Below are 21,196 nucleotides of genomic sequence, written 5' to 3' on the forward strand. Positions count from 1 at the left end.
GTACAGTGGCAAGGCAATAATAAAACTTATGTCCTTGCAGATGACCCCAAATCAGTTACTCAGCTCGAGCCATTTATTTCCTCTATTGTAAAAGTGAAGAGAAACAGTAGCTTGCTCAGTAATTCTGAGCTGGGCATATACGTCATATAACAACAACAAAACAAAGAAGGAGATTTGTTTCAAGAACAATCAAACAAGGCAACTTTTAATTCCTAACAGTAAATAAGACTAGAAGGCTGATAAATGCAAAAAACAAAGATAGAAACTTTTCTTACCTCCATAACTGTGAAAAGCCTCTCGCTCTTTAGTCTGAACCACCATCCCGACAACATCCACCTGTCTCACTGGATGTCCATTATAGAAGAATACACCTAGACACACAACACCCTTGATAAGAATAACTACTTTTTCTTCAGCATCCTGCTCTAGATAGGTTTGACTGACAAATGTGACTTCCTTGCACACTTAATGTGCCTTAAAGCTAATTAATGCTTGCTTACATGAAAAATCCCCTCAATCAACATGCGCTGGGAACACAAGAAGAAAGGATCAGCTCCACATAGGACACAAAACTTGTGCTATTGAAGTCTCTTGCTTTCTTCTATGTTTGGATTGGCAGAAGTGTTTACTGTGGGCTTTAGGAGGTTTTATCTTTTGTTGTTTTGGGGGGTTTTTTTGTTTGTTTGTTTTTTGTTTTTACAACTTCAGCAGTCTTCAGAATAAATAAGTGAATACAATGGAAGCACTTAGAGCTTCTCACCACACAGCTGTTCCTGATTAAGGCATTGCCTCCAAAAGGAAAACTAACACAGTTCTGTCTTTTATTTCTAGAACAGGAGCCATGGCGTGGGGTAGGGCATGGAGGTGGGTGGGGGTTAAACAACACTCTCACACTGCAGAGCACACTGCAGTCACCATGGCTGGTATCCCGAGCTACAGTTTCTGAAATAACATGTTCTAAAAACATCCCTTCGAAGCTATTTTTGCACATCTATAAAGATGACTTGGAAAAGAATAATACAAAAGTAAGTTCAGGAAATGGTGAGGAGTCAGAGCCCAGGGGACTTCCACAATACTGAGGTTGCCACATGGAGTGATTTCTTTCAAGAGTGTGATAAATGTTTTTAACAAACCCTGATGTAAACAGATACTGAAGCTTCACAGTCCACTAGCAGGAGAATAACCAGGAAACAAGCTCTAGTTAGAGCCTGGTCTGATTTTCAGTCCATGTGTTTTCTTCAGTTTGGGAATAGTGTTGTTTTACTGAAATACGATGCTATCTGGGACATTCAATAACTGCATAACTCAAGCATCTTGAAAAGGAACATTCATCTCAAAGCACTGTGACAAATCTTACAAAGGGAAAAAGAAACTCTGCAGCAAGGGAATCACAAAAGCATTCCGTATTAAAAAGAAAAATCCAATGTGAAATCCCAAAATAACTTGTCCCACACACCAGCAGCCCTCAGTAGGCCTGGAATTATTTTTCCTCACATACGAAACAAAAACAGCAGTTTCAGAAATAGTCAAAGGTGATCAGCCAAGCAGGACACGAACGGGGGTTTTGCTGACACAAATCCACTGCAGTATTTCAGGGATGCATCTACTGCAGTCATCTTAAAACCATGCAGTCACTGGTCAGGTGTAGTATAAAGAATGTTCAGCAGGTTTGTCTACTTTTCTTATTCCATCTATCAGGACACAAATAAACACTGCTGGAGAATCTCTCAATGAAGGTGCTCCCAGCGTATATAAACATTCATTAAATCTTACAAAACAGACACATGAGAAGGTCTGGGTCACTTTCAGGGCAAATCTATGGGGCAGAGGCACCCACCTCTTCATGTGCGAACAAGCAACATGTTATTATAATCATTTCACAGTTAGTAAGCTGAGTTTTGGCAAATGACAGTGACCAGATAGAACTGGTTCTCTATATCCCTATAAGCTTACACAGTACTCCACCCTTACTCTGAGAAATTACCTGAATTCATATGAAAGATGACACTATATTTACATTATCAATCAGAAGCTATTGAACTGGATGACTTGAAGGTGTAAAGAGGGAGCTTTTCTCCTCCCAAATTATCTGTTTAACTATGTTCACATCAGTAGCAATAAGAACACAGCACACATTTGAAGCCATGTATTGATGCATTCAATCTAGCCCCAGTAACTTAGTAAATAACACATGTATTAACATGCTGTTACCACAGCAGGAAACCACAGCCACACTTTAGGGGGACAATGGTTACAGAGAAGGCAAGTTCTGGTCCTATCGTTACCATCACCGAGTAACGAGGTGTTTGCCATCACTTTAATTCTTATTACCTCCTTGTGTTATTTGCAGCTTCCCTTGCTTGTTGATAAGCTGTCACAATGCTGTACTGCATGATAGCTCTGCACACACTTCCATGGTGTGATTATGTGTTACAATTGAGTTTGACACCCACTCTCATTTCAAGGCCTCTAAGTCAACACAACTGCTGTGTTTATCTGGGTGGTTTTCCAGCCTTCATGTCACCATTTCTAGCAGGAGAGTAATTGGACAGGTTTACTGCTTTCCTCTGTGTTCTTTTAAGTGATTAGCCATTGTTGCATCAAATCCTAATGCTTAAAAATGGAAAGAAAAAACTTATTAGGTCATTCAGTTCATTTCCTCAGAGCCACTGCAAAATTGTTCCATACAGTAAATTCCTGGCAATTTGTACAGTCAGGATATAAACAGTCCCGGTGAATGGGATCCCACCTTTTTCCTGGGGAGGCTGCTCCATAATTTAGGAAAAGTACCCTTTGAATATCTGCTAACATTTAGCCCGCCTTTCTTTTTATTCCTCCTAGGTATGACTCTGTTTTGCACTCATTCATTCTTAATTACCCTTACTTAATGACTGATTCATTAGTAAACAGCTCCAGCTGGTCTTCAACAAACCCATTAAATTCAGGGAACATTGGCAGCGAACATCTACCTTCCTCCTTCCCCAAAAGATACTTTTTCTTTATTTAGAAGAAGTTTCCATTGAGCCAATGGGTGAGATATGCTAAAAGACATCTTCTGTGGTACATACACAGCAACAGGACACTGAACAAGACTAAGGATGTTTCTCTATGAAATTTCATTTTATTCTCTTAAGTTTGGTTAGAAAATGACACGGGATTGCAAACAAGCTTAGTTGTGCAGGATGCCAGACACACAGGAAGTGAAGAAAGCTCACATGCACCAATTTTCAAGACTGATATCTTGATGTGACAGATACCACTTCCTTAGGACTATCTTAAATAAATAAAAACTGAAATAGTTATGAGGCAGAAAACAACTCACACAAGTAAAAGAAAGGGAAGGGAGAAGGAAAAACTTAAGCTATGTAGAGGTGAACAGAAGAGCATACAGGATTGTGCCTTCAAAGGCCATTCATGTTCTCTTGAAGCACATTTACTGATGTTCACAGATTTAATTCTTCTGAGTATATTTGTATATGTGCGCGCATGAATTGTTTTGTATTTCATTCATTCAATAACAATTAAAACATCTCTGACTAAAGGAAGAACCTTTATCGGATGTACTTGCTATACCAGTACTACAATAAGACTGCAGTTTTGGGAAGCCTTGAGGCACTGCTAGATTTGGTCCAAATATCAACAATAGAATGTAGCCCAATTCCTGAAGGACTTGAGAAAAAAACAGTCTGTGAAGTCCTGATGAACATAAGAGTGGTTTTAAAACTGAAGAAAACCACCCGTCCTTCACTTCTACATGAGTAGTACTGTTGTTATCCTTGTTGGTAAAGAAATAAATGAGAATCATAAAACCTACAGGACAGAACTTATTGAAAGGGCCAATCAGATGCACTTTTTCCTCTGTGGATTAAAAATAAACAAAAAACCAGCCCCAGCAAACCAAATGGAAAACACGCTCTGCTTGGGGTTTCCTGCTTGTCACCATCAATTCTAAGTTTCTTGGGATTCCTCCCCAACTTCTTCTGTACCTTGACACATTCCAGTTTGAAGTAACAAACACTTCCACAGAAGAGATCACACTGCAGCCTGTTTAGATTCTTTATAGTGAAAACAGAAACTAAAAGGTCAGAGCCACAGTGCTCTACACAATGTACATGCATGGGGGATATTGGCTGAAGATCAGCAGAACCAGACTGTAAAGCACACAACTGCCAGTAATGGTTAAGAAATAAAAGGCGTGGTACAAGACGCCCAGGTGCCAGAATTCACAAACAAGTCTTTCAAATACATTTAGGATGTCCTATCCTTCATAACTAGAAATTAAGCAAACGAAACCTATATCCATTTTTTACAGTACATTAATATCGCATCAACTAATTGATATTATGTTATAATAAAAAGAAGAGGCATAAAACCCTCCTCAAGTATTGTGAGCAGAGTGGCGAGATATAACATACATGGCCAGAAAGGACCAGCGTTTTTAGAACTGTCAGAGTACAACAAGCACTACCACCTAGTGCAAGTACCCCACCTTAATGTAAGCTAGCTTGTGTGTGTGTGTGTGTATATACAGAACTAACATTTTATTTTTTCACCTGTATTCCTTCAAACAAGGTATACAATCTGTTTTTCTTAGGACTACTAAAGGTACCACTGCCACGTAGTTTCAAGGTACTGAAAAATAACTACTGGGATCTGCAATCTCTCAATGAAAAGCAAAACACAAATCAAATACAATTCTCTGTGTTTCATAATCAGTGCATATAAGAACATACCTGGCACTTGTTTAGATTCTCTCATTTCTTTTATATCTTTAATATAGAGTCTTGCAAAAGCAGAAAATACAGGATCTAACCCCCAGAGCAGGGAAGGTGTCTCTTCTTCATACTTCTTGGACTCAGACTGCATTCGAAACCTGGGAATGCAAGAAAAAGAAATGTAGTTATTGTCTACACAGGTGAAGAGAAGCTGTTCTGTGCAGATGACAATGATGCTTATCTCCAATTTTTATTAAAGATTAGTGATATTTTGACCTTCCCTAGACTGGTCATTCAACTTGTGAGACAGTGGATGTATTCAAACCCCTGAGTTCCACCTGGCACTTCACTTTTTAGTAGGAAACTGAGGATTTTTGTTGGCACCTGCCTTTATGTATCTTCCCCACACACAGGAAGGTTTTCCCAACCCCCCCCCCCCCCCTTTTACATATGCAAAGTCTATTAAAAAAAAACTTCTCACTCTCCTTTTCTGGCTCAAATCTCCCCAAGAAACATACTTGTCCTCCTGCTGTATTGTAGTCATTCATCAGAAGACATTTCTTAACTAAGCTATTGACTGCATGATCTTATTAATGCAAGGCTGGTATCACTCCATATGGCAGTTCTCCAGCTTCTTCCTAAACAATCTATAGAAAATGTAGACCATGAATTTTTCCAAGCAACCATACAGCTTGAACCTCTATTTTAATGTGTTCTACAACACATTTAGTCTTCCCAGTCCCTCTTTTCTCTTATAGCCCCATGTACACTGATGCCTGCCTTATACCCAGTATACAGTATAGAAATAGCAAACTCAAAAGATTAGTCCAATAAATGCTCATGGCTCATAGAAAGAGATCACACACCAAACAATAAACACATATCAGAATTAATGTGCAATACATGGGAATAAGGAGAAGCACTTCTATTCAGTTTCCCATTCCCAAACAGGACATATTACAATAAAATTCTGTCCTTTTTGTTGCTATAGTTGTCCAACAATTCACTCTGAGTGGCACTTCTCCCTGACACGTATCCCATGGTACACACACAGTTCTTGTTGGGTATCATGATCCTTTATACAAAGCAGCATTCCATTCTGCAGCAAAAGCTCTTTCTCTCAATTTCAGAAACTACTGGGAATTGAAGCTGAAATTCTGCATTTTCCCCCTAACTCACACAGCTCATGACAGCTCTTCTCCAAAGAAGCTCACACCCTTCATGTACCACACTCTGCCTGCTTCGAGCTGCTTTACACACCTAAAGTTCTATCTTACAGACCTTCAGATTCCTTGAGAAAAAGTAAGGCTCTTCTCTAGTGTTATAAAAGCACAACTTCTTGTTTATTCATCTGTTTTTAAGGCCACAGAATAAATCCTATGAAGTCCCAAGGTAAGACAGTCCATGCATTAGAGGCTGGGAGAGAGAAACTGCATTCCAGCCACTCTGGCTGGCAAGCACACGAGGATCATCCCACAGAGCAGCCTTCCCTTGCCCTTTCTTGGTTCTGGCAGCACCCCCCCAATCACTGCCACACCCCAAAGCCAAGTCCACTCACTTCCTTCCCTGCCCAGTGGTCCACCTTTGCTATTTCCTGGGCTGTTTGCCTCCAACACATTCACTACAAATCCCTACTAGGGTGGAAGCCGTATAACTCTGTACTGAGCACTTAAACCCAGCCCACGGTGTTAGCAGTTCTTTTCTCCTGCAACAAAGACATGTCAACCAACTCTATCCAATGTATCTATTTTTGTGTTTGGTTATAAACATGTTTCATGCAGATTTATAGTATTAGTAAATACAGTGCTTAAAAAGCTGACAAAAACACTGAACCAATTTCTATTTTGCCATTGAATGGGATCTTCCTGTAAGCTGTTCCTGAATTGGCACCGGAAGCCTCTCCATCCCAGGGGTTAATTAACTAGTGACTCATCCTGGCAAAAGTGAGACCTGCCATTATGTTAGGAGAGCTCACAGCTTCACACTGGTACTGTTGGTGATACGCTATCACCAAGGAAGATAACAGTGACTTTGTACAATGGAGATCCAAGGGGTGAATCGCAGGCATTGTGGCTATGAGCAGCTCACAATAAACAATTCCAAACAGACAGCAGATGTACAAATGTTTAAGGATTAAAATGACTTCTGCCAAAGCATCATGACAGCATTTATCAATACAAACAATGCAGCGTCATAGAAAAACACGTCATTCTATGTTTCGTTTTAAATGTCATGGAATGACTTTACAATTGTAGTGGTACGAGGAATTCAGCGCTGCTAGCAGTGCAAAAGGCAAGAGAGGCATCAGCCTTAGTAGGGTGAAATATCCCTTTTGTCACTGTAAAACATCTCTGAAGAAGGGGAATAAAAACCACAGTAAAACAAAAGACAGTGGAATTAAATCTTACTATCTGAAATACTCCTCTGGGAAAGAGTTCTGTTCCAAAGGCAAAAACAAAGTTGATATGGCAGTTACCTACGTATAAATAAACAAAAATGGTCTGAATTTGATACTACTTTAGGCAGCGATCTATCCAAATAAAGGCATTTCCTTGACTTCCTTCTATCAATGTTAGCTTTCCTGACTGCAGTGAGAACTCAAACAAGACTGTAATCCTCAGACTTCTTATGCACTCAGCAAGGTGTTATCCTAAAAGGGGGAGAGACACCATGGAAAGCTGGCAGTCTTCCATCAGTTGCCACCATCTCAAACCATTCCCTCCCAAGTGGCCCAGCTGGGAGGATGGCCTCGGCTTGTCAGAATAGCTCCCAATTAAACCGCCCAAACTATTAGTTCAAAAGAACCAGTAGGGGCCAATGAATGTCTTGGCTCCAAATCCTGTGCTCACTATGTACCTTGTTCAAAACAGATAACAGAATTGCTCTTCTTCCAATCCCAGTGAAACAGGAACCACAAGAGAAATGTCTATTTTAGTTCATCTTACGGAGTCTTTTCCAGATGTGATTAANAGAAACAAAGCTCTTGAAGGAACTTTCCTTAGTCAGAGATGAGCTGTTACTTGACTAGGACAGGCTACAAACTGGCTGTGAGTGGATTGCTTCATGGGTCAGCCATCACTGCCACAGAGAAAGCAAATTGTGGAGAGCAGGACAGCTGGGTTTCGTAACCATCTCAGTCATCTGAATTGAACTCATCTGTGCTTGACTCAACACCCTACGGAACAAAAGAGTATTATTCAATTCTTCATGAACAGCAGAGGCACTTCCAGCACAATGCAGTTAAAAATGGTTTGCATTATCCAAAGCCGCATACAACATTTTAAATTAAAAACAAGCAAAGAAAACCAACACTGTATTATACAGCCAGATTCAAGTAAGCTTGAAAGTAAAAACTTTCATTGCAGATAATATCAAATAAAGATTCTAAAACTGAAGCTCCCCCACAGACTTCTAAAGAAAATACACAATTAAAGTATATTCTCAATACAAAAACGATGCACTGCCACCAAACTAAATCACTCAAAAAAAGCAGGCTGAGCGCTTCCAGTCCTTGCAAACAAACTACCTCCTGCTGCTCACAGACTGTAATCTTGAAACAAATACAGCAGTAGTGGTCGCTACTGATAGTCATAAGCCTCACTTGCTATTTGTATTTTAAAGCTATGAGATAATCATGCTGAAGCACCCTCTTCACCTAATTCTCTAACCTGTCTGGAGTGAGGGCAAGAGGAAGTCTATGAAGGCGATTAATTCTCTCTGAAAGCTCTTAATCTCCCTTGGTGCTGCTAGAACGAGCTGAGCTGCTGAAAAGACATTCTTTCACTGGGAAAGACAATTCTCAGCTGCTGGTATCAAGTAAAAACAAGCAAAAACAAAAAAAAAAAAGTGGGGTGTTTTTAGTATGAATACTGTTATATGGCTGAAAATAAAGCATAGAAGCTTTGATAGAAAAGAATTCCCAAGTCTCACAGCAAGTGAATGTCAAAAAAAAAAGCCTACAGACAGTCCATATCAGTTTATGTATCAGGTGTAAATTCAAACAGCCACTGCATTAGGATCAGAATTGATGTGAATATTCTACTACAACCGAAGACTTCAACATTATTAACTTGGGCTTTGGTTGCGTTGCACGACATGTTCAAATGTTTTCCAACCATTTCCAGTACCCAACAAAGCACTCGGTTATGGCAGATCTTTTTAAAGTTCTGAAAGCACTTTAAATTCTTCTGTACTGCACAAATGGATATTTAACTATATCAGAATAACACAAAGCTGTGCTTGAACCATGGTCTCCAAATAACACGGCTATTGGGACACACAAAAGAAATTAAGCCAAAAGAATGCTGAAGTCTCAGGTACAAACAGGACCGTGGTACAACCTGTGAGCAAAACTACGCAGTGAGATTACTCATTTGGAGCTCTTTTGGAAGACGGATGTCTGCTATTCTGCTTGCAAGCAATAATAAAACTAGTTGGATGCTGACTTTATTTCTAAATTGGCTACAGTATTTTTGTATCTTTTTATTGTCTTGCAGGCAACTTTTCTCCACCCAGTAATGACTCGTAATGCTTCCTGCGTTTTCTTACTGTGGGAAGTTCAAACTATTAACCCATGTAAGAACATGTAAGTTTTCGTTAATACTTTTTTAATGCTCCCTGAACAAGTCACTTGCCCTCCCAGCTGCCATCTAGGAAAAGTATCAAAAGGGTGGGTTTCTGCCTTAAAATGCTGCAGTTCCCAGCCCCATATCCTCCAAATTTCTTTCAGAACTTCCGTACTTGAAATCAAGGACAGGTTTTCCTATTCAGGACCGGGCTGCTCTGACCTATGAAACCAAGGTAAAGAAATCAAATAGATTTCCTCTTGTTCTCTGGATGCTCAAAATAGACAGAGATGCAGTCAGAAATGTCATCAGTACATAATTATTGATAACAACAAATTACTCTGCATAATGCCTTAAACTGTGTTCACTGAACTCGGAATGATATGAAGAGTGGTTCCTTCCCCACTAAGAAAACCCAGCTCACCATCCTTTAGCTTTAGCTGCTGAATCCCATCAGGAGCTATTAAAAACCCAGAGACTTTATCCTCTATCAAATTTTGGGTTATAAGTTTCTATAACTCAAATGATGGTCTGAAATAACATTGTACAAACAGTCCCTGTGAGAGCTTTCTGAGCGCCATCACTGAATTGATACAGAACATCAGCCCAGAACTGCACAGGAACACCTGCTCTGCAATAGGAACATATTCTTAACAGCTTTCCTCTCTATATTCAAAGAAGGCCAAACAACTCTGCTAGGAACTATTTTTGCCCACCTTTAATAAGATCTGAACCCAGTAGAAAGGCAACAAACCACCAACACAGCTTGAAAGAAAATGCCTCATTGACTCTGCATCTGAAACTGCTCACATTCCCTGCGTGAATCACTGTCACGGCTACTTGAGGATCCAATTATTACTATTTCTGACCTCTTGGCATGTGGAAAAAACACAAGCTAAACATCCTCTTCTAAACAGATTAAAGCATTTCCTTAATTGCATTTCAATAGATGCCACTCATGCTTCTGAAAGCCAGTCACTCCTGCACACAGCATCCAAAACATTATATTGCAGCTGAGCCAGAAGCCATAGAAATTCTTTTTTCTGTTGTTAATTTTACGGGTCTCTGCTACAAGAAATTCAGTTCAAACTCATGTAAGGGGATTGTACGGTTTAATCCACAGATATGGTGCGGAGTATCATAAAACACAGTTCTGCGGATGGGAGATTAAAAATCCATTCTGCCATATTAAAAATAAATTAATAAATAAAAGGTTCTGGGGCACTTGAGATAAAAAACCATCACATCACAACACTCCATTTTCTCCTAATCAGGTCCCAGAGTCCAAAGTTCATGTATGCTATTGCGAAACATACAATAGCTGCTGTATGCCTTAACAACCCACACATTACAGCTACAGCATACTCAGCCATAGTATGGAGCAGCATTGCTACAAAAAGCCAAATTCTATTCTTCAACTTAGAGTTTTTTGCTTCAAAAAAATCATAATTACACAGGAGTCAGTAGAAATCTTGCTTAAGGACCAGAACCTAATACAAGCAGAAAATGCTTTAAACATGAATGCAACATAAAAATGACATCATTTTTCAGTGTAAAGCTATACTGTTTCCTCAGTAAAATCACTTCCAAGTCAAGCTTTGAGCAGCTGATATCACTGCAGATCTAAGGCCTGAGCAGCAGGGTTCACACCACACTGAACCCTCAGTGAGTCTCACAACCCCATGTCATCCACCATCAGCATCCGATCATTAGCAAAATATGTATCTTGGACAAAACATCTCATTAGCAAGAGATGTAGCTTAGATAAAGCGTTATGAGAATGTATTAACCTTTCCTTGTTTAGAAGCATAGTGTCAAGGCCTATTTGTACACAAACTTCCTTGGATCCCCCTCAAGCCTTGGCCAGGCTGGAGGTGGAATCCAAAGGGAGAATGAAAGCAGATGTTCCCACCTAATAATCACTTGAACTGGTTTATTCAACAACATGGAAGCTGGAGACCTCACAGTTGAGCAGATGCACTGCACAGGACCTCCCAATGGCTGAGGAAGGCTCTCCAAATCCTCACTGCAACCAGGGCTCCCCAGTGACTGCAGATCTGGATGATGGTAAAGTATTAGGGCAGTTGGTGATGTATCTTTCTTAATCACTATCACTATCCTCATGTAGTAACAGTTAGGTGCATTGCCTTGTTCCATATTAGTCTTGCTGTACTGGTTCACTTACTATTTCATTGCTTTAAACTTCAGTAAAGATAAATGCACTTCTTTAAGTTGATGCCTGACGTTGGTGCTGACTCTGTCCACGGGCACAATGATCTGACATCTTGTTGGTAACAGACAAGTACTTACAAGTTTCCAATATTACCACATGGCAATGTCTCCCCAGGATACTACTGAACAGACAGTGCCTTTCAGTCCTTTATTTGGGTCAGATTTTGCAAAACACTCCCTCCTTTCAGTGAGGTGTATTTTTAATAATATGAGAAGAAGGCAAAAAGAAACGTCCTGCCTTTGCTTACCGTGTAACCAGGGCTGGATTTGCAGGCTGGCCATAATATCAATTAAAAAAAAAATACAATAACTCCTATTACAGAACAAGTCATTCCATCCTAAGATTCCAGAGGTGATCAGGATCACGAAAGAACACAATGTCTGCTCTGGAAAGCGACTCCTGGGAAACAGAGGACAAAACGCAGGATTTGCAGAAAGAAAAGCAGCAATACGTGTGGATTTCTTGTTCAGACATTTTCGTGCCAGTAGTGACTGAGATGCAAAGCTATCTTTATCCCTTAATAAATTTCTAATCCTAGCTGCTATGTGAACCAATGCAAATTTGAAAGCCACAAGCAAAAAAGAACAAATCAGCTCGTGACTGCCATGCAAGAGGCGAAGGGCTCATTACCATCTGGAGGAAAGGCAAACACGGTGAAGCATTTGTAATGCATGCTTTCATGTGACTTAACCAAAGCTTCTAACAGCCATCAGACCAACCGGGCTCTGCAAGTTTTAAATACTTTGCCTTGTTCTCATGTACAACTGTCAAATAGTTTCTCCTTTAAAAAAAAAAATCATCTCCAGTGATAAAAATGCTTAGAAAGACACCAATGCAGCTAAGAGTGTAGTGGCAGGAGTAGTTTAACAGCATATATATATATCTTTAAATCCATGCTTCAGATAGACTCATTTGTGTGGTTCTGTGAGGTCATTATAGTCACCAACATGTAAACAAATTTAGAATAATAACTGTACTTTAAAAGAAGTGTTTCTCTGCAGTGAAGAATATTTTGGTACAGAATTAACAAGTTTGGAGAAGACCTACAAGATCATCCAGTCCAACCATCCACCCATCACCAATAGGTCTCACTAAACCACGTCCTTCAACACAGCATCCAAACACTCCTTGAAGAACTCCAGGGTCAGTGACTCCACCACCTCCCTGTGCAGCCCATTCCACTGCCTGACCACTCTTTCAAAGAAGTAGTGTTTCCTAATGTCCAGCCTGAACCTCCCCTGGTGCAGTTTGAAGCCGTTCCCCCTAGTCCTATCACCAGTTACACGAGAGAAGATGCTGACCCCCAGCTCACTACAACCTCCCTTCAGGTAGTCATAGAGAGCAATAAGGTCTCCCCTGAGCCTCCTCTTCTCCAGACTGAACAATCCCAGCTCCCTCAGTCGCTCCTCATAAGGCCTGTGCTCCAGACCCCTCACCAGCTTTGTAGCCCTCCTCTGAACACACTCCAGGGCCTCAATGTCTTTCCTGCTGTGAGGGGCCCCAAACTGGACACAGTTATCTTTTGTACTTACTTCCTTACCTACACATAAACACGGGTTATTAACTAATTATACTAATGATGGTTCCTCTATACTTGGCCATCACTAATTAGATTAGGACATGGGAATCAGGTACAGTAGGAAAGGTAAATGATGAACGAAATGAGAGAAAAATCAGGTATGGACAAGTCACCAGAACATTTCCAGAAGCTAATTGTCATCATACAGTTAATAAAACTACAAGCAGTACCAGGTGAAGCATCAGAACTTCATTCCATGAAATTCCCAACTCCAAGGGACAGGCAGCAGATTCAGCAGGAAGCAAAGCAGACTTTGGGAATGACTTCAGAAACAGACGCTGGACAGATGAGATCTTGGCAAAAAAATCAATACAAAAAAAAAAAAAGGAGGTTAGAAAGGAATGTCAAGCATTACATAGGAAGATCTAGAACTTAACACCAATGAGCTTACAATTGAAACGAGTATCTTACATAAGAGACATCACTATAACCAGGAACAGAAGAGAGTAGAAGACACAGTCTACAGGAAAACACCTCCGTGCAATTGGAAAGTAGAAACAAAAAGGGCACATACATCAAGAAAATAAAACAGAAGAGACGCACTGAGTGCCAAGGGTGGCAGACAGAGCAGAACATCCAAAACAAGAAGCACGTCTGGGATTAAGCCGCAAACAAATCACCTGTAACCTCTGAGCAGTTCAGTGAACTCAAACATCAGAAGGAAGATCAGAGATCAGTGAAAGTGTGGGTGGACATGAGCTCAAGACAGTATAAAAATACACCATTAAATATTTTGAAAGAACTGAGAACAGGATGTAGGACTGCAGTTAAAGGGCAGCTTATGCTGTGAAGAACACATTTCTAATTAGATTCCTGAAACAAATATGGATTTCCAAGGAAAAGGAACAAAAGTAGTTCATACAGGATAGAGGTAGAACTTAAGGGGGAGTTACAAACGACTTCATTGCTTACACTTGCTGTTAAGAGGAAAGGATGGTGACTTTTAGCAGCAGAAAGTAGGTAGGAGACTTCTAAATCTTAAGAAGGATTGCAGCAAAGAGTTACAGCTATTTTTAAGCCCCTTGGTTTGATGCACAGCTAACACAGTTATTCAACATCAGCCCACTCTGACATTTTAAGGAAGCACCGAATTTTCAAAACATATTGTATTAAATTCCTGAAGGAGAAATTCTAATGTACTTATAATTCACTTTTACCTTTTTATCCCTGCCATCTGGAAACAGTTATGGCTATTAAAAACTACTGCTACCAGGAGAAAAGAGGAGAGAAAGCAAAACAGGGGGGAAAAAAGCAAGCAGGTTTCATATCCAGCCTCCTCCATAGCAGGAAGGCAATGCAAATCGGGAATGATTTGCTACCAGCATTTAACCTTCACCTGGGAGAGCTTACTGTAGGATTGAGTGGCAAGCTGTAGCTGTAGAACACAAGGAGAAGGGGAAAATAAACTGTGGCTCATTCCCATTTGCAGTTCTAATGTTTAAACCTCAAATTACTCAGAAAAAAAGAAGTTAAAGCAAAACTTTATCATCAGATTAATTGTCCATTTGTTGTGTCAGCCTTTCACCTTAATTTTTATGTTATACCAGTTAAAAGCTGTGCTGTATGGACTCCATCCTTAGGAAAGTCTAAAACATCACATCTAACATTTACTTGTTGTTAGGACGATCCTTCAGCCACCTCACTGCCAGCTTCTTAAGAGAGCAAACTTGATGTTTGTTCAAATACGGCTCAAGAGCTTTTCTTAGTTTGGCATCCACGTCCTGTTACTATTACAAACTCTCACATCACACAGACGTGAACCTCCTGCTGCCCGGAGACACTGCCCCTAAAGCTAAAGAAAAGCTGATCCTGCCTCCACACCAGGATTTCATACTATGGCCATTAAGATTCCCCTTTTCCCCTGTCCTTGTCAATTACTTCAAGTAACCAGATGCACTAGATTCACCCCAAAGCACTTTTTATCCAAGAGTAGTTTAAAATAAAAACCTCGTATGTTATTAAATTTATTATTTTTAACATCCAAATCAAAGCTCTCATCCCACCTGAATGAGTACCAAGAAAACAGTTATCAGAGGGAGGAAAAGGAAACTGCATTTTATAAACAGAGATTCCACGAGCTAAATTGGCTCCAGCAACACTGAAAAAACCTTATCAGTTACTTCCTCTTTCCTTATTGTAGTCAGACTATTTGCATGAAACTTCTAAATGAAGTTCATACGGGCAGCAAGCCAGCCACATCATCAAGGTGAAAAGAAAACAGCTCATCTGCACTGCAGTTGATTCTTGGCATTAGCTTTACACATGTGGACAGACTGGTCTTGAACACCATAGAATCACTTGGGTTGGAAGGGACCTCAAGGACCTTCAAGTACTAACCCTTGCAGCAAGCAGGGTTGCCAGCTGTTTAATCAAGTTGCCCAGGGCTCCATCCAACCTGGCCTCCCATGGTTTCACACAAAGCACACCAATAATGCTGATAGCTACGCCAAACCAGGGCTGCTATCAGGTTAGCAAGGGCATTTGACACAAAGCAGTCACTTCATGGCCACCTTGTTCTGTGGATGGGACAGTGCACAGCCCAGCACCTTCCTGTGCATCATAGATACTATCAGCACCATTTGTTTGCAATACCAGCAATTACAGAATCACAGAGTGACCTGGGTTGGAAGGGACCTCAAGGATCATGTAGTTCCAACCCCCCTGCCTGGCCGGGCCACCAAACATACACACTTACTAGATCAGGTTGCCCAGGGCCCCGTCCAACCTGGCCTTGAACACCTCCAAGGACGGGGCATCCACAACCTCCCTGGGCAGCCTGTTCCAGGGCCTAACCACTCTCCTAGTGAAGAACTTCCCCCTAACATCCAACCTATATCTTCCCTCTTTTAACTTAACACCATTTCCCCTAGTCCTGCTATTGTCAGCCCTTTCGAAGGGCTATATATTCTTAAAATGCTTCTACTCCAGCATCATTCAGACACCAAAACCTGTGCTAAAGACATGACTGAAAGTTCAGTACTGGGCCACTGCTATGCTCTTATTTCCTTCTGAACAACTTTTATTTGTTAGCACAACTACCTGTACAATTCCTTTCCTCAAACCTGCCCTTAGCCCAGCCTTTCCTAGTCCTTTAAGCCATGCTTGCTTCATTGACACTGCCTACACTTCCACATTCCCCATAACTGTATCTCAGTGCTCCATGGTTATTACACACAGACTGCCTTCCTCAGATAGCAAACTATTATCATGCTAATAAAATGGGCTGAGGAATGAGAAGCACCTGAGGCCTGATCTTTAGAAGCTTTTAATGCGCTGTTTAAATTAATGGTAACCAGAGGCACTGGGGTTCGGAGGAGGTTAAGGTGTTACATGATTCTTAGGCGCTGTATGTCTCATCACTAAGTCTCTTAAGTCTCAAATCATTGCCTTGACTGCAAAATCACCTGGACGAGCTGGCCGTGTTGACAGGGGGGCTCCCATCGAGGGGGGCCACAGCTGCCCCGTGTGCAGGGAACGTAACCAGGAGAGAATCACACAGAATGACCCGGGTTGGAAGGGACCTCAAGGATCATGTAGTTCCAACCCCCCTGCCTGGCAGGGCCACCAAACATACACCTTTATAGATCAGGTTGCCCAGAGCCCTGTCCAACCTGGTCTTGAACACCTCCAAGGACGGGGCATCCACAACCTCCCTGGGCAGGCTGTTCCAGGGCCTAACCACTCTCCTAGTGAAGAACTTCCCCCTAACATCCAACCTAAATCTTCCCTCTTTTAACTTCAAACCATTTCCCCGTGTCCTGCTATTGTCAGCCCTTTCCAAGAGTCTACTCCCCTCCTGGGAGTAAGTTCCCTTCAGGTATTGAAAGGCTGCAATGAGGTCACCCCGCAACCTTCTCTTCTCTAGGCTGAACAAACCCAACTCCCTCAGCCTGTCCTCATAGGGGAGGCAGGCAGGAAAAGATAACGGGGAAAGGCCCCCATCCCACCAGCTCCTCCCTCTGGGGCTCCTCAGAGAGCAAGGAGCCCCGCTCCATTCCACAGCTGCAAGTGAGGCTGGTAACCGAGATACAAAGAAGAAAGGAGAAGAGCCTCCTCCAGCACTACCTGCTGGACCATGAGAGACGAGAAGGAAGAAGAGGCGGCCCCTTCCTCCATCTTATGGCCAGACACCAACTTACCCGCCGCACTCCTGGTTGCGCCGCTATTGGCGGCTCGTCACATGGAGGGGACGAACCCGCCCCTCTCCCCGCCGTTACGGGGTGTTGGTACGGCCGGGCGGTGTCTGCGCATGAGCCGGAGGAGCCGTGGCGGGGCGGGCGGGGCGAGGCGGTTCCGGGAGCGCGGGGTGCGCATGATCCGGCTGCGGGACGAGGGGGAGGAGCTGGGACCGGCACCGCCCCGCAGGAAACGGCGCCGCCCGGGCTGCGCTCCGGGAGAGGCGGGAGGGGCGGCCGGGCGGGACGGACACCGAGCGGATCAAATCGGATCGGATCGGATCGCTGTCTTCTTCCGCGCCGTCACTCCCGGACGCCGTGGGCCTCTCGGTTGTACCAAGCGCCGGACCGGCAGCGGGGCAGCCCTGCTCCTCATCCTCCTCTTCTTCGATCGCTCTTCTCTCAGCGGCCTCTTCTCACGCTTCGTGCCGAGCGCCCAGCCCGGCACTTGTTGCCGACGCGATGTGTGCCGGGAGCCCGGCCGTCGCCGCTCATTAGCGCGGCCCTCCCCCAGCGCCTCGGCTCCGTTCGGCTCCGTTCGGCTCGGCTCATCCCTCGGAGCGGCTGTGAAGGTGAAGGCAGCGCCCGCGGCTCCAGGCGGCCCCGGCCGGGAGAGGCGCGCTGAGGGACCGCGCTGACGGACCCCGCCGGCCGCCCCCCACCGCCGCCTGCAGGCCCGGCCCCGCGGCGGGAGGAAAGATGTCTTTCTTTAACTTTCGGAAGATCTTTAAGCTGGGCGGAGAGAAGAAGAAGAAACAGTACGAGCACGTCAAGAGGGACCTGAACCCGGAGGAGTTCTGGGAGATCATAGGAGAGCTGGGCGATGGGGCTTTCGGTAAAGTGTTCAAGGTAAGGGCGGGTTGGGAGATGAGCGGCTCGGGGGATGCGCTGAGTTCCCGCAGGTGCGTGTCGTGCCCAGTGTCGGGCTGGGACGGGACGGACGTTCCGCAACACCCGGAGACTAAAGATAGAAAGGAAAGGCCCCGTGAGCTCATCGTCCCGTCCCGCTGCACCCCGCCCTCAGCGAGTCGTGCTGTGCTGTGTTGGTTACTGCTGTGCGGATGGAGGCTTTCCCACTGTGAAGTTGGTGGCGGCTTTTTGTGCTGTTTGTTTGTTTCTATATGGGAAGTAAAAGCGGTTTGTGCCCCTGTGTATTGCATATAGAGCCAAGCTCATGTTGCTCTTAATGGGCCTTCTTCTATCTTGTTCCTTATGGAACAGAGTTAAAAGGTCGTGTTACCCCGGTGTCCTTATGTGGCAGAATTTCTGTGTTTCCTTACTGCTTTTTTTTCCTTTGTTTCATCATTAAAGGGGTATTTCCAAAGTTTGTCATGGGGAAATTCTCAAATTAGGCAGCGTATAATGAAAATAGATTCAATGCTGCAAGTGATTGGCAAGACCAAAGCTTCCAGACAAGGCTGCAGCTAATTATTCTCTCTGAATGGAGTTGCTGCTCCACGTTGGGCTTAGAGATAGCGTGGAATAAGTGTCATAGATGGTGAGCAGGAGAGAGCCAGGGAGCTGACAGGGATTGAGACCCCAGAGCAGGTTCTTGAGGGTGGAAAAACTGGCATGAGCATAGAGCACTTGCAGTGTTTCTCAGGGCTAATTTGGTCAAGAAACGTTTATTTTTAGAGTCCTGCACTTGAGAGCTCGTGAAATCTGGGTGCAGAGCCTGCACTCGGAAAACTTGTGCTAGTTTTTGGGTATTTATTTGAAGTATTATTGTATCGTGGTGTCACCTGCTTGTAAATTTGGGCAGAAGAGTGTGTTGGCACTGAGTATTCGGAGTGCTGGGTGGTTTTTTCCCCCCTTAGTAGTTTCTGTCTGTATTGTGTATTAAGAGCATCTAGTTTATTTTGATGCCTGTGTAAGGCTTAGTCTGGGTGTCAGAGTGGAAGATCAAAGATTTCGTTCATGAAATGAGTGGGAAATAAGGCTGAAGCTGCTCTAACACTCAGTGACTTTAAAAGCATGACATTGTCTCTAAGAGCATTTGCAGAGCACTCGAGTTCTTCTTGAAACTTGACATGGAGTTTTGATTCCCACTCTGTCCTATAGAGACAACTATAGAGCCTTAGAAAAGCAGCACTGAGTGTGTTCTCCCCTACACCCCTTTTCTCTCTGGGTGTTTGTAGGCCTGTCAATCTGGGTACCCGGCTGTGGGTGAAGGTGCCTGAGCAAGAAAGAGCTTTTGCCCTCAGGGTTTTCAATGTGAGGTCTTGCACCTGACTGTGAAATGACGCGGTGTTGAGTGGTCGCCTTGGATTTCTTGAAATTAAACCCCTTTTGTGATAGGAAGAATTACTCATGGGGTTACGTAGCTAAACTTGGTGAATGCAGCACGTGTGAGTGCTGACAGCTATGAGTGCTCCTACAAAACGTTCCCCTTCAGAAAAGGAGTCCTCCTGCATTTGTTTTGCTTCCATCCAGTGTGAGGACAAAGGATTGCAGGCAGGCACTAACTGTACTTGTTTTCCTGCATCTGAGCATGCTTGGTGAGGGACTGTTTCGAAAGCAGGGGTGTGTTACCGTGTTCTTTCTTGGATATCCACCTCTGTCGAGAAGCTACTCTCAGAACCTGTTTGATGCCTTTTCAAATCTCGGAATCCAAACTGTTACCCAGAACAGATCTGTGAACTTGGGAAGAGTTTGTGCTTAAATAAAGCAAAAAGACAATACTGGTGCCAGCTGCATCTGACAAAAGTAAATCCCTTTGTGTATTACGAAGAATGGAAACATTCACTAAAACGTGCTTCATGAACCTCAGTAGCTTAATCATCTCCATTTCCCATTCCTGTAAGTGGTTAATAGGGTATGAACGACTCCTGCCAAAATACATGGGAGCACTTTGAGCTTCAGCCCCAGGAGGGAAGGTGTGGGCCAGGGGGCTGCTCTGCAGTCACCAGCCAAACAAACAGTGACTGGGTCCTGGATGTCAGAAGACACTTGAGCACGCTGCCACCTCTCTTTCTTTTAGAAGAGCAATTGGGTTTAGCTGCTCGGCAGAGAGTTTTTGTTCTTGCTACTCCTGAACAGGAGAATGAATGGAAACCAGTCTGTCTGCTGGTACAGAAAGATGTGCTGTGTTCTTTGTTGTAATTCTGTAGATAGGATTTGCAGAGGTGAGAACATCTTTGCTGTTAAGATCGTAGGAGTCACTGTGTGATAATCTTTAAATAAAAACTCCAAACCAACTTTTAAGTTGCCCCGACACTCTCCTGGAACCTGCCTGATTGTGTTGTTGACATTAGACACGCTGTGCCTTGTGAGACTGGGGTTGTATGCACAAGCATTAAAGGGCATTGAAGACTTGTGGTTTGTTTCCTTCTTCCCAATCAAGCAGGGAGGATCATGCTGACTTTATTAATAGCTAATTTACAAGAAGAGCTTATTTCTCCTGAAGTCGTTTTCATTTACTGAGGCTTGTTTAGCTCTTGCAGCTCCATGCGTTTGTGTTCACCAACTTCTCAGTGATGTTTAGAAGTTCTGTTACTTACTCCAAAGCTTTTCAACTCTCATCGCATGCCCTTCTTGTGATCAGAGGAGCCACCTCACCGCAGACTGCCAGTGTTAGAGGCTCCCTGCAGTGCAGCACACAGCACCTGGCCCTTCTCAGCCTCTTTGGAGGTTTTCAGGCTGTTTTCTTTTTTGGTCTCAGTTAATGAACGATGGGGTATTTTTCATCCTTCGTTTTCTGTGCTATTGCAGCTCTTCAGTGTTGAGGTTACTGATTCTGGACTTCTCTTTTTGAGTGAGGTTGTGAATTATTTAGTGTTCTTGAATGGACTTTTGGGGTTCTGAAAGCCACTGGAGCAGCAGAGATTTCAGTTTGTTTTGGGAGTTACAGATCTACCAAATGGCTCAATCAAATGACTTGGACATCTTATTTGATAAAGTTTGGGGAGGGAAGGGCAAGTTTAGGCTTC

The 21,196-nt window shown here is 43.1% G+C and overlaps 2 protein-coding genes across 18 annotated transcripts in view; one reads left to right on the top strand and one right to left on the bottom strand.

Moving 5' to 3' along the window:
* STN1 (STN1 subunit of CST complex) overlaps positions 1-17,345 on the bottom strand; it is a 42,259-nt gene extending 24,914 nt beyond the window's left edge. For 2 of the 15 annotated variants that reach the window (XM_015867040.2, XM_015867038.2), the window contains exons 1-3: positions 11,193-11,319; positions 4,734-4,873; positions 276-371 (exon numbers count right to left, since the gene is read on the bottom strand). In XM_015867040.2, coding sequence (XP_015722526.1) covers positions 276-371; positions 4,734-4,873; positions 11,193-11,227 — 271 coding nt within the window. In that variant the 5' untranslated portion in view covers positions 11,228-11,319. Of the gene's footprint in view, positions 1-275; positions 372-2,331; positions 2,614-4,733; positions 4,874-7,571; positions 7,891-11,192; positions 11,323-11,760; positions 11,913-13,262; positions 13,386-17,231 lie in introns of those variants that run through there. The other 13 variants (XM_015867053.2, XM_015867051.2, XM_015867041.2 and 10 more) reach the window with 12 other exon arrangements.
* A 597-nt stretch (positions 17,346-17,942) lies between these two features.
* Positions 17,943-21,196, top strand: part of SLK (STE20 like kinase) — a 43,195-nt gene continuing 39,941 nt past the window's right edge. For all 3 annotated transcript variants that reach the window (XM_015867035.2, XM_015867037.2, XM_015867036.2), the window contains exon 1: positions 17,943-18,116. In XM_015867035.2, coding sequence (XP_015722521.1) covers positions 17,967-18,116 — 150 coding nt within the window. In that variant the 5' untranslated portion in view covers positions 17,943-17,966. The remainder of the gene's footprint in view (positions 18,117-21,196) is intronic.

The sequence above is a fragment of the Coturnix japonica genome, chromosome 6 (assembly GCF_001577835.2).
Source record: "Coturnix japonica isolate 7356 chromosome 6, Coturnix japonica 2.1, whole genome shotgun sequence".
Classification (NCBI taxonomy): Eukaryota; Metazoa; Chordata; class Aves; order Galliformes; family Phasianidae; genus Coturnix; species Coturnix japonica.